The following is a 13,246-nucleotide window of genomic DNA, read 5'->3' as shown; positions in this document are numbered from 1 at the left end:
TAAATGATATCGAAAACATTACAGTTTAAAAAAAACCAGTAACCAGTTCCAGTAAAATTAGTGAACATTTTCCTCAAATTTTTACTAAATAACTCTAAAACTAGTTAACCGACTGGATATCTTATCGTTTTTATAATTTTTCGATGAAATTTGCTTCTAATTAAAACCAAAATGATCTTTGTACGAACATTACTTTTGGAGATATGGTTCAACTTTTACTAAAAACAATTTTATTAAATTTTACTAAAAAGAAAGTAAATGATAGTATTTTTTTTTTTTTAATTTTATGAAATAATCGTTCTACAAGAATAATCATGTTGAGTGAATTTGAAGGAGATTTCTTATTTTTGTAATGAGAATTAATACAATCTGTCACAATTAAGAGCAATAAGTATTAGTATTAAATTATTCATTTGTAAAATATATACAAAAAAAAATGTAAATGATAACAATAGTACTCACTAAATTAAAGGGAAAAAAATGAAGTTTAAAATAATAAAACTAAAAATAATAGGACTCAGAATAGGACATACCCGATTGACACACATCCACCTCATAACAGGAGAGGCACCTCCAAAATGTTCGAAATGTAATAGTAATCTGACCGTCAAACACATGTTTGAAGAATGTCATCACTACAAATTAACTCTGAACCAGTTAGGGATACCAACAAATGTTCCAATGGCGTTGAGAAACGACGAATCCGGAATAGAAAGATTTATTAAATTCATCGATCAGACTAACTTAATAATCAGCCTTTAATTATTATAATTATCTATTTATCTTGCCTTATTTTTAAAATTAGAATAGTTACTTATCTGTTTTTCATCATCCTTCCCACTCTCGTAACGATTACTAAACAAATTATAATTGCCTAGCTAGATAATATTCCAAATCACACGGAAATGAGTTCCTCTGGTGCGGATCAGTACACCATACCAAAGCTATGACTATGGAACAACTAGGCCTTACCAAAACCAACAACCAACGGGCGTTGATGACCAGGCTGTTAAACGCCCTTTCAAAACTAACAAACAAACAAACTAAAAATAATTAATACTAATAAACTTTATAACTAATAAATTAAATTAAAAAATTACACACCTCATGGTTGTATTTTTTAATTTACGTTATTTATTTTATTAGTTTAAATTTATTTTTTTTCTTTATTGTATTTATTTAATAAAAATATGAATCTATACCAAAATCTAATAAATAAAACTGATAAATTATAAAAAATAATTTATGTAAGGCCATATTCAATACCTTACGGTATTCTTGGAAGAAATGTTTATTCTTTGAGTAATGAGGAACTTATTTTAGTGTTCGGAGTGATCGATTCAGGAAACCTTAGTAATAATACGGTTTTCGGAAAAAAATCCTCGCAAATGTAACAGTGTCACTATTTTCTCGTGTGAAGAAAATATATTGTTTCAAGTCACTATTTTGAACCCATTTTTTAAATTAGGAACATATCATAGTCATTTATTCTTATCAATTTATTATAAAAACTCATTTTTTTCGGTAATGTTTCAGAAATGTGCCGATAAACTTGTGTCTGACAAGAGAGTATACCATACCTTCGCAAGGACGCTTCCACCATCTACTAAGGTGAGTTTATTACCTTATATTTTCATATTGTATCTTTATAGTTCCATGTAGTCCCTTTATAGTTCCATATTGTCTCCCTATAGTTCCATATGGTGTCCTTATAGCTCCATATAGTCTTTTATAGCTCCATATAGTCCCTTATAGTCTTTTATTATTCCCCTTATACATCAGCAAAAACGTTATGTCTCATCAAGAATTTTGGAAAAATATTAAGTGCCATAATTCGTTTTTTAATTAATTAATTTCTAAAATTTAATTAAACCTCTTAAAAATAAAAAAGTTAATTCCAGATACATAGTGTTGGTATTTTTAAAGTTTTGACGTCTGAGATATGAGATATATTGGGCTGCGGCTAATGTTGAGGATTTTTTCCAGACTTATGTCAGCTTTATACAATTTTTGTTTTACAAAATCAAGGAAATACACTATTTTACAATTTAAAATTTACACTTCTCGCAGAAAGGATTCACATAAGGATACAGTATTTTACAATTTAAAATTGACACTTCTCGCAGGAAGGATTCTCACTCCATAATGTTACTCTAACATGTTCTCATGTCTCCTGATTTACCAGCGAAACGGTCCCTTCACGTTCCATTAACTCCATAGCGTAACCTTAGGCTATTGCTAGACTATACCACCTTAGCTGGACTCATATCAACACCTTATAATGCCACAAGGCAATCAAAGGGAGAAGACTCAGTAAAAAATCTCAGAGTAAAATGCTTTATTCATCATGCTGCCAAAATACATCGGGTTGCTACATTACACAGCATACTAATCAATCCGTGATCGGACATATATAGATTACATATTTTAACATAATATAATAAAGTAGAAAGAAAACATTTTGTTTTTTCTTTTTTCTCACAGTTTTCCTTTACGATCAATTCTACACACTAAATACAAATATTTCGATTTATTCCTTTTTTATTTCCCTTTCTTGTCCCTTCTATTTCACAATTTTTGTTTAATTTTACCAACAATTCCATCTCCCGAATTTCTTCTCTCAGCGATATGAAATCAAACCAGAGAAATACTAGTTACAGCAATAGATCAGTTTGCAATAAAACAAAAAATTAATACATTTTACCAAAACAAAACTAATACATAGATTTAAAGGAAAATATAATAAAAAATTGGTTAAAAGAAATACTAGATTGGATATATAAGTCAAACAAAGAAGATAAATAAATAAAAAACAAAAATAATAATAATAAAATAATTTAATGAAGAAATAAGTTAAAACACACAACTCAACAGGTCCACCTACTAAAATAAATAAATAGAAAAAATAATGAATAATCTAGAGCTAATTCCTGTGCAGCTAATGATGTATGATCCCCAGGGAATCCAAAATAATATTTTCTGCTAAGATCGCAATATCCCCAATGCTAACACCTAGGCCTTCTAAGAAGCTCCTTGTTCTATCTGGTATTGTTTCGCGAGATCCAAACCAGAGGCCTCTCTCGGTGAACTCTCTCTCTCCGAAGATCTCGCGGAATTTTTCCTTAAGGAAAGGGACGCATTTTTCATATATTTCCTTTTTTCCCCTTTCCACTCCACCTTCCTGTTCGAGGTCATCACTTTCAAATCTTACCGTCGGATCCAAGACCAGAGCCGTGCCTCCGACTTTTGTAAATGCGATAATATCGGCGTATCTTACGGATCCGTCGGTGTCAACGCAATAAACCTCCTCGAAGGAGGTGGTCTTTTTTTTCAAGGAACTTCATCAATTCTTCTTTGATCTTGTGGTGCCGGCGTGTTATAAGGAGGGAGTTGTTGGGGTATTTTCCCAGAACATGAGCTGGTGTTTCAGACTCTCTGCCGCATTTGCAACATTTCATATATTATATATATGATGTATTAATTATATTATAATGAAGGGTACAAAAAAAATTCTAATTCTATGAAACTAAATGCAAATTAAACATTTTCCTTCAATTACTGCGCGTACGCCTTAAGTTATATGAAGTGAAATTTTACATTTAGTCACAAACGTTTTGGGTTGAGCTTCATAGTTTTTTAATCCATGCTAAAAATTAAGCAAAGATAAAGTAATTAAATTTAAAAAAGCATTATAAATTGATTTTTTATTAGAACATATTTCTTACGCCAACTACATTTTAGAAAAATACTATTCCACAATTTAAAATTGACATTTCTCGCAGGAAGGATTCTTGCTCCATAACGTTTCTCCAATTTGTTCTCGTGTCTCCTGATTCTATGAAACTAAATGCAAATCGAAATTTTTCCTTCAAAAACCGCGCATGGGCCTTAAGTTAGATGAAGTGAAATTTTTTTATTAATTACATACGTTTTGGAACTGAGCATAAAATGAAGCAAAGATAAATTAGTTGATCAGATTAAGCACCGTAAAAACTGATTTTTTAATTAAACTTAATTTTATGCAAAATAAATTCAGGAAAATCTTCTTTGTAATTTATTTACTTTCTTTTTTTCTAAGTTTTATCTATGGCTCTGTCAACATATTCTTAAAGTCCTTTTACTACTTCGAATTGTGAAATTCGAAGTACCACCACAGGGTGGTTCCTTTAGATTTTGAAGTGTTTGAAACGTACCCCATATTTACTTATTGTATTTTTTACAGTTGTAAATTACAATAAATATATAAAATAAAAAAATTGTTAAATAGTAATTTTCTGGATTTTGAAAAAAAAAATCGATATACACCAAAGAAATCTGGAAATTAATCCAAATATTGGTATTACTAGAACATATTTCATAACCATCAGTAACTAAAAACAAAAATTATTGAACCTTGGTATTTGTAATGATTTTATTTATGTTATAATGATTTATTTAATTATTATTATTATTTATTAATTAACCTTTAACCTTATTGGTTTAAACACCTTTTTATTTGAGATCCAAAAGCTATAAAGGGACATATTTTTTCTAACGTTTATTTTCTAAGCTCCCTTAATTTTTGATTTTTCTAATTTAGTATAAATTTGTATCTATTTAGAGCCGCTCGTAGCTCAGTGATAAGATGCAGTCTTACCAATTTAAGATCTATTCGCGGTGCCGGTTCGAATCGGGCTTCTGGTGTTGACTTTTTTCATTGAGTGGCGATCCCACAAAATGAAAAACTTCGACCTCTATTATGATTAGGTTAGTATAGGACTCCAATGGGGGAGTCTTGGCCAAAAAATGTATATTTAGTATTTATTATATTTATATGTTTAAATTTTTTTTCATAGGTGCCTTATTTTATCTGATAATTTCTTTTTTTTTAAATTTCCCATTGCTACAGTTTCGAATTATATATCGTTATTCTGTCCTTTTTTAATAATTTCTAATTATGTGATAATTGTTTTCCTTTCTTCGAAAAAATGAGATATTATTGGGACAGGGATAAAACATTTTTCTGTAGGCGTTCCTAATTAAATCATCGCTCCTTCATTAGGAAACATAATTAAAGCAGCCTTTGAAAGAAATTAATATACAGTAATATTATTAATTCATTTATAGTATTAATAAATAATTATATATTATTGGTTTCTAGATAAAATATCAATAGCGAATGGTTTACAAACCCTAAATCCAGACAGAGAGACCAAGTGAATTAATTATAATTGGCCCACCTGACAAGGTTGTTCGTTAGGGGCATATAAGGGTGTGTCTGTGCCTAAATTGTTTACTCACTAATATAAAGCAAAAATATTTGTGAGCACCATAATAATAATGTGAACCTACATAACTAGTGTCTCAAGGGACCTATGATTTTTATTATACAAAAAGGATTTTCATTTACTCAATTTTCAAAATAGGCAGCATTAAAATAACAGTTGTTTTATTGGGTCAATTAATATGAAATTTTCGTTTTCATTATTTCAGAAATTCAGAGTGGATTTAGTGGACTTATGGAATTACTTTTATGCTTACAGATGATAATGAGCCGAAATTAATTTTCTCTTTTTTTGATAAAACTTATTATTATTCAAATTGATTGTGCATTGTTTAATGTGCCATCAAATGTGGCTATGGAAACAAATGCCGTTTCTTTTCAAATTCAATAAAATAGATTTCATCGAGATTGACCATTTGACATACAAGGAAGACTTCAAAGAATTAGTTGCTCAGGCAATAATGCAAACAAAATATTCTGTCCTCTATCAAATTATTTTTTATAGTGTCGGATCAGGAATTTTGTTTAGCGATTTCGACTGTCAAAAGTGGCTGTTGAATCAATTTTTTTTAATTAAATTTATTTATTAATATTTAACACGGTACATTAAATACATCAAGTAAATTTGAGGAAATCATAATGGTATGGCACAAGCATGTAGAGAAACTACCCATTGGTAGCACTTTAAAAACGTTTTTACAATATAAGGTCTCGAGGCCAACTTCTTTTCAGACGCCGGAGGATTGTCCAGAATAAAAGAGGAAGCAAGATTAGAAACTAATGGGTTTGAGTGGTTAGGTAGTTTATAATGGAAGGATTTGATATCTGGTTCGGGCTAGATCGGTTACAAATGGAACATTAAGTTCTTTGTGGATGATTATATTTGTGACAAAGTAGGGAGCATTAAGGATTTTACGAAGGGTTTTGGATTGTAAGGATCAGATACGAGAGGAATTCGAAGGTTTAGTGGAGCCCCAAAGCTCAACGCCGTATGTCCAGATAGGCCTTATAATTGTCATGTAGATCAGTCTTTTGTAACGAATTGGAAGTTTGGACCGTTTGATTAGTAAGTGATATAATAGTGGACGTGCAGTTTCCTGTCTTTTCAGTCTTGTGTGAGGATTCCAGGTTAGTCGTTTGTCCAGATGTAGTCCGGATCTGTTCTATATCTATCAGGGGTAAGGGAAACATTATTAAAGTATACTGTAGGCCAGTCAGTGAATCAATTTTAAATTTAATTTGGCAGTTATCTGTTTCAGGTTACCTTGGTAACCAAGTTAAAAAACTGTAAACCAGAAATAGGTCGGTAATTTAACGGAGTTTTACTAAACTCTAGCACAAAATTTAAGTTATACAAAAACGTAGTTTTATCAGACATAGGTGCAACCAGCCCTTATCAGGAAAATATAGGAATACATAGAAGAAATAAAATCTCAATTACAAATATTTAAAAATTCTCAGTAACAGATTTAGTGCAAAAGTGCCAGTACCTCATGGTAATTATCAGTAGTTTCTCACATATCTAGGACCAACTTAACCAGGTTACACTGTATATTAATAAAAAATACAAAATATTATGTATTTTAAATAAGTAATTTTATTATTAATAATCATACGAAATGAGGCTGAATGATATTTAAGTAGATATACTTAACTACTTAAAAATAATACTCTGAAATGTCTAATAGTGGATCCAGAGGGGATGAGAGAGAGACATAAAGAGGCGAGGCGCACATTTCCTTAAAAAAAAAAAAGATTCTTTAAACAATTTTACCATAATTACCATGGAATAATAATAAATAATTCTTGACATCAAAGGACTCTTTTCTTTCCCGGTAGTCCCACGGAATAAATTTCGACCTAGCTCTCCTTTTTTCCTTAGGGCGAGTAAAGAAGGACGTTAGAGTCTAAATTACAATATTTTTAACATCAAATATTACAAATGTACCAATCAAATGCCTATATAGACTGTACTTAAATTATTTGTATCAGCTAATAATTCTCTAAAATCCTTTTTTATTTATTGATAGATATTACAATCTACCACACAGTTGTGTGCAATCGGTAATAGTGATGAATGATCTCATGCATACTAAAATGAAATACAATAACTCCAAGCCATAATTCCAAATGTCCATTTTTATTTTACAATAAGTCTCTTGGCCACTGCCGTTTCTACCTTCTATGTGGGCTGTAGGGATGGGTGGCACTAGATAAGGTTTGAACCAAAGGATTAGGATGGTTGGAAAGGTTTATATGGAATTTTGAGAATTTGGTTGGTATGAGGTCAAGGACAAAAGGGATATGTAGGTCGTGGTGTACTGTTCTGTTGAAAACGTAGTAGGGTGCATTAACTATGGTTCTAAGGATTTTGGATTGGATACGTTTGATGTTCGACGGTTTAGCTGTTCCCCAAAGTTCAAGTCCGTAGGTCCAGATAGGTTCCGACCTATATTCTATACTCCGGTATAGTCTTATAAATTAGTAGTTTGTTTTCTAGTGAGAGATGAGAGGTCTGGCTGAGCAGTCGGTATAGTTGGCTGAATCGAATGTTGAGTTCTTGTCTTTTAAGTGTAGTATGTTGGTTCCAGGTGAGTCTTTTGTCCAAAATGAATCCGAGGTATCGCACTGTGTCGGATATGGGTAGAGGAATATTATTAAGTGTAACAGGTGGACAGAGGCTGCGGTGGAGAGTGAAAGTCACAAGGGTGCATTCATTGATTTTTATCCGCCATTGGTTGCACCATTGCTCAATCCGGGTGAGGTGTGTTCGGAGATTGGATGAGGCTGCTACAGGATCGGGATGGGAGGTTAGGATAGCTGTATCATCGGCAAATGTTGCCAGGAACGTGTCTGGAGTGATGGAAATGTCAGCAGTGAAGAGGATGTAGAGGACAGGACCCAGGACACTGCCTTGGGGAACCCCTGCCTCGATGGGGTAGCTATTTGAGTACTCAGAACCATTGCGAACTCGAAAGGAACGATCTGAGAGGTAGGAGTGAAGGATAAGGGATAAGGTTTGGGGTAATATGACTTGAAAAGCAATCCGGTCCAGAAAGGCACCCGAGCAATATCAGCAAGAGCTGAAGAGATACAGTCAACGACTCTGAGGCCTTAGTTAACAATCCTATTCTATAATTTCATTATGTATATGGCTTCTTTTTTATTTTTATTCTTTTATAATTAACTGTATCTAAAATTTGTGGATTTTTAGAGTTTCATACATAATATGTTAATTAAATTGCCAAAACTGCATAAGTTAAACGTTTTTATGTTAAAATCCTTTTATCACTTCAATAATTTTCCTAAACAAAATGTATTGATACAATTAGATAAGTTTAAAAAACAAGCTGTTTACAATAAATTTTCAAAATATCCTTCCTCTTCTGTGACGCAAAAGGTGGCGCCAAAGTTAGTGGAACAACCAAGGTTTTAATGGCTATTAATTGTGGGGTTAGTAAATTAGAATAGCTATAATGTTAATTAATTGTATAAGTTTTCCTTGAAGACTAATCTCTCCTGGGGAAAATTTATCTGAAAACAATCCAGGAAATTTATAATTCTCTAAATTACTAATACTTCAATATATTGGTTTTGTTTGTAGCTAGTCAGTGATCTCTAAGGAAATCGTATTTCTTGTCCAGTTGTTAAAATTATAGAACCACACCCTGGAATGTTGAAAAAAAATTTAATTGTGTTAGGAAGGAGAACAAACTGTAAAAGTTTCCAACTTTTAACGGAGTTCCTCTGATACTTTATGGGATGGATAAGCAAAGTAATTTCTCACAATTTCATGACTTAAAATAAGTATTTGTATTGTTTTTATATTTTAGCAGATCGGTGAGTAAAGTTTTTATATACGAATGTCGCAGTTTCTAATTTAATTGCTGTCCCTTACCATCTGGTAATAGCCCTATTTAATTTAACTCTAAACAACATATAACATTTCCTTATAACCTTAACTATATTAAATCATATTACAGTGTGATCATGAACATGGGGCAAAACTCAGGGGTCCTAGAGCGTTTGCTTCAGAAGGTTACAGGTTCGATTTCTGCCTGGCTTGGTAATATTTGTTTCACGGCGGCCCCATGACGAATCTTGACATTCATACTCTGGTCCTGTTGTAAAGGTTCTCAATGAAAGACTTGAGCTGAGGAATGGAAAAAAAATCTTCAAAATTTTAAAATATGCATTTATGTATTGCATATCACTCCAAGGCAGTTTATGAAATTTCCTTTTTTTTTTCTTGGCGAATAAATAGCCTTTTTACTTTAATTTTTAAATATTTCTATTTTTCAAGACTTAAATTTAACTATTATTAGAATTATCACTTGAAGATGGACGGCCTGTCCGAAACATCCAAAGGGTTATTTTATTAATGTAAATTTGATAAGAATAATGAAAGCTATTTGATTTCCTAAAAAGAAAAAAAAAACAGAAAATATGCATATTAATTAAATGTATAATTACTCTTTATTTTTGTTTATATTTAAATAATGTGTTCTTTGTTTCATCTATACACTGCACTTGTAAAAAACTGGTTAAATAAACCTAAAAATTTCGTGCACGAAAGGGTACAGGCTCCTTATTAAAAAAATACTTTATGTCCTTAATCTAAATAAAAATACAGAGAGAATTTTTTTTTTCATGGAGAGTTGCCTAAATATATTGGATGGCTGCATAACATAGCATATTATCAATTCATTATTAGATATAATATTAATACATTTTTATATAGTTAAAAAAATATATAAGCCCATTTTTCAATTGTTAATTCAGTTTTTAATTTTCAGGTTTCAAAATCTGTAGTCGCCCTTTTAACAAGATTCAAATGGTTTTCTTTCGTCATCGTCTATGAGAAAAGCCCGTCCTTTGCTCAGGTTAAAGATGCTATTAAGGTAAATGTACTTATCTTATATTATGTTTATTAATTTATTGGTTACTTAATATTTTACCTTGTTTAATTACAAATTAATCCAACATTTACAACATTACCGCTTACAAAAACTACAATACATAAAGCATTAGTTTTGGTAGAGTTAGTCTGATTTATTGAAAAACAAATTATATTTAAAATCTTATTAAGTAATAAATTATGAAAAATAATGTTTAAATTTACGACCAAATGATCTTTTGTTGACTTTCGGTTTAGTGTTCGCGGTGGAGAACTCTAATTGTATAAAACTTTTAATTTTAATTAGCAGTTTTATTTTATTTATATTACATTTTATCTTATATTTATAGAAAGTGGTGGTAACAGGGCTCTAATCATAGAGCTCTTTCACACCATATTTACAAATATATAAATTATATTATAACAAAAGGAAAAATATAAGAAAAAAAAATTTAAATTTAGGTAAAATAACATCTTAAACACAGTCATTACTGTTTACAATATTTACATTCTATCTGGGAATCTCCGAACTGAGCATCAGTGAAGGTTAGAGCAGAACTCCGGAAGATCTCGGCCCTTCTCTCTCAACCGGATCACTGGTGTTAAAAGCCAGTGGAGTATGAGTCATTAGCAGTTAAATAAAGCTGCTTCTAGTACTGCTAAAATTAAAGACATTAACAGAAATTAAATGTTTATCATGGTATAAGCTTATACTTGATTATGATATTCGTCTTGCTTCTGTTAATAAACTTGTATCTTTTAGGATTTTATCAAATTAAAAAAAAAATAGACAAAAATAATTTAAAAAATGGAATGACTTGGAACTTGTAGAAGCCATGGAAATTGTGATGTACAGTAGAAATGACATTTTATGAGCGCCACTAGTACCCGATCCATAAATTAACACTGATAAAATTGGTAACAATATATTAACAAACACATTAATAAATTAAAAAAAAATTTCTTTATAAAAAATGTATCTTATCATATTTTTAAAAAATTAATTCACATTATTTAGGAAAGATATTACACTATCAACTCTACTGCTATTGTTCCCTAAGGCTATTGAAATATATTTCGGTCAGTTTACGGTTGTAAAACAAACTTTATTGAAAAATATGTGAAATTGACAAGGTGTATGAAGGTGAAGGCGAGTGTTATGTGTCTCAACTTGAGGCTGGAAAGATAAGCTACCCCTCTATGAATACCATGACTAAAGTAATTTTTAAAAAATACATTTGTTTGGAAACAGAAAACATATCTTATGCCAGAGTTCTTGCTGGGGTTAACTAATTACTTTTTAATAATGTATCTATGTATTAAAATATAAGAAGATGGTCAGAGTTGCGGTAAAAAAAAAAAAGAACAAATAGTTTATAACTATTTTAATGTCCGACGTTTGGGCCAACTTTGCAGGCTTCATCATGGCTAAAAAGATACAAAAAATGAGAATATTACTACAATAAGGTAATTTAAGCTTGGATAAATATTATGTAAAAATAAAGTGATAAGAAATTACATATAAATAAAAGGAAGGAAGACATAATAGTATCAATATAAAATAAACTTGAATAAACAATGATAAGCATAAAAAATAAGTAACAATGGCAAGAGTAAAAATTTAAAAAAATACGTAAAGTATAAAGTTAAAAAAGTACAGGAGATGTACATAAAACAAAAACAATACAGGAAAAGAAGAAGAAAGTGGAGATTAAATAAACGGCTTGGAAGAATAAATATAAATAAAAATAATAATAATGATATTAAATGATAATAAATGAGCAAAGAACAAATCAGAACCAACCTAACTGTTCAAAGCGAAAGGTTGAACAGAAGGCAAAAATGAAGCGGAAGAGTGGAGGAGTGGGGAGGCGGTGGCCAGCCGTTTAACGACTATATTTCTATTTCAAATATGTTGCGTATACAGGAAGTAGTCATAAAGATATGACGAAAAATAAAAAATAATATGAGGAAGATACAGAAATATAATAATAATAATAGCTATAATAATTTTCTAATTTAGGAATAACTAAGTAAAATTAGAATGATACATATCGTTACTAATAATACGAGTATTTACTGGAGAAAATATAGTTAGGGTAGTAAATACAATATAGGATATAATAACAATGATTGTAAAAGAAGTAACTAATAATAAGTAAAAGTAAATAATGAGTACTAAAAAAAATAAAATAAAAAGAAATAAATAAGAAAAATAATTAGACAATGATAACAACTGTAGTTTTTATATATCGTGAAAATAATCATTTATCTACACTGATAATAGAAATAGTAAAGATAACAGGAGTAACATGAATAATATAAAGTGAAATAGGGTAATTTAAAAATCGGAAGTGAAAGTTTACAAAATAAAATAAAAATACACCCCCAACATATTTCCTTATAATCCGCTCCTACCTCACTGATAGAACCTTTAAAGTAAATCATAACCAAGCCTACTCGTCTCTCTCTTTTCTCAGTCCGCCGTTGGTCCTCAAGGTAGTATCTTAGGTCCCATTCTTTATACATCTTTGAACAAAGGGCGTTAATACAAAGAGCATACCTATTAACTTTTAGTAAAGTTTGTACAATGATAAAAGTTTTAATTAAATTCGTTTTTTATTGTTTTATTTTCGATCAGCATTGAAAAAAAAACATTCTTAGTTTAATTTTGTTTTGTTTCTTTTCCCCTTTACAACTGTATTTTTTTTCTAGGTATCTTAAAATTTTTTTATTTAGTAAAAAAACAAATAAGGGATTTATTTATTTTCTAATTTAGGAATAACTAAGTAAAATTAAAATGATACATATCGTTACTAATAATACGAGTATATACTGGAGAAAATATAGTTAGGATAGTAAATACAATATAGGATATAATAACAATGATTGTAAAAGAAGTAACTAATAATAAGTAAAAGTAAATAATGAGTACTAAAAAAAAAAAATAAAAATAAATAAATAAGAAAAATAATTAGACAATGATAACACCTGTAGTTTTTATATATCGTGAAAATAATCATTTATCTACACTGATAATAGAAATAGTAAAGATAACAGGAGTAACATGAATAATATAAAGTGAA

The 13,246-nt window shown here is 30.1% G+C and overlaps 1 protein-coding gene across 1 annotated transcript in view; it reads left to right on the top strand.

Annotated features, from left to right (window-relative positions):
- The first annotated feature begins 1,527 nt into the window (after nt 1-1,527).
- Nucleotides 1,528-13,246, top strand: part of LOC106685761 (guanylate cyclase 32E-like) — a 146,883-nt gene continuing 135,164 nt past the window's right edge. The window contains exons 1-2 of the mRNA XM_067048459.1: nt 1,528-1,611; nt 10,060-10,164. Of these exons, the coding sequence (XP_066904560.1) occupies nt 1,528-1,611; nt 10,060-10,164 (189 nt within the window). The remainder of the gene's footprint in view (nt 1,612-10,059; nt 10,165-13,246) is intronic.

This window comes from Halyomorpha halys, unplaced genomic scaffold (assembly GCF_000696795.3).
Source record: "Halyomorpha halys isolate HHAL.00 unplaced genomic scaffold, Hhal_1.1 Scaffold732.1, whole genome shotgun sequence".
Classification (NCBI taxonomy): domain Eukaryota; kingdom Metazoa; phylum Arthropoda; class Insecta; order Hemiptera; family Pentatomidae; genus Halyomorpha; species Halyomorpha halys.
Note: the sequence above shows the minus strand (reverse complement) of the source record. Positions and strands in the feature narration are given on the sequence as shown.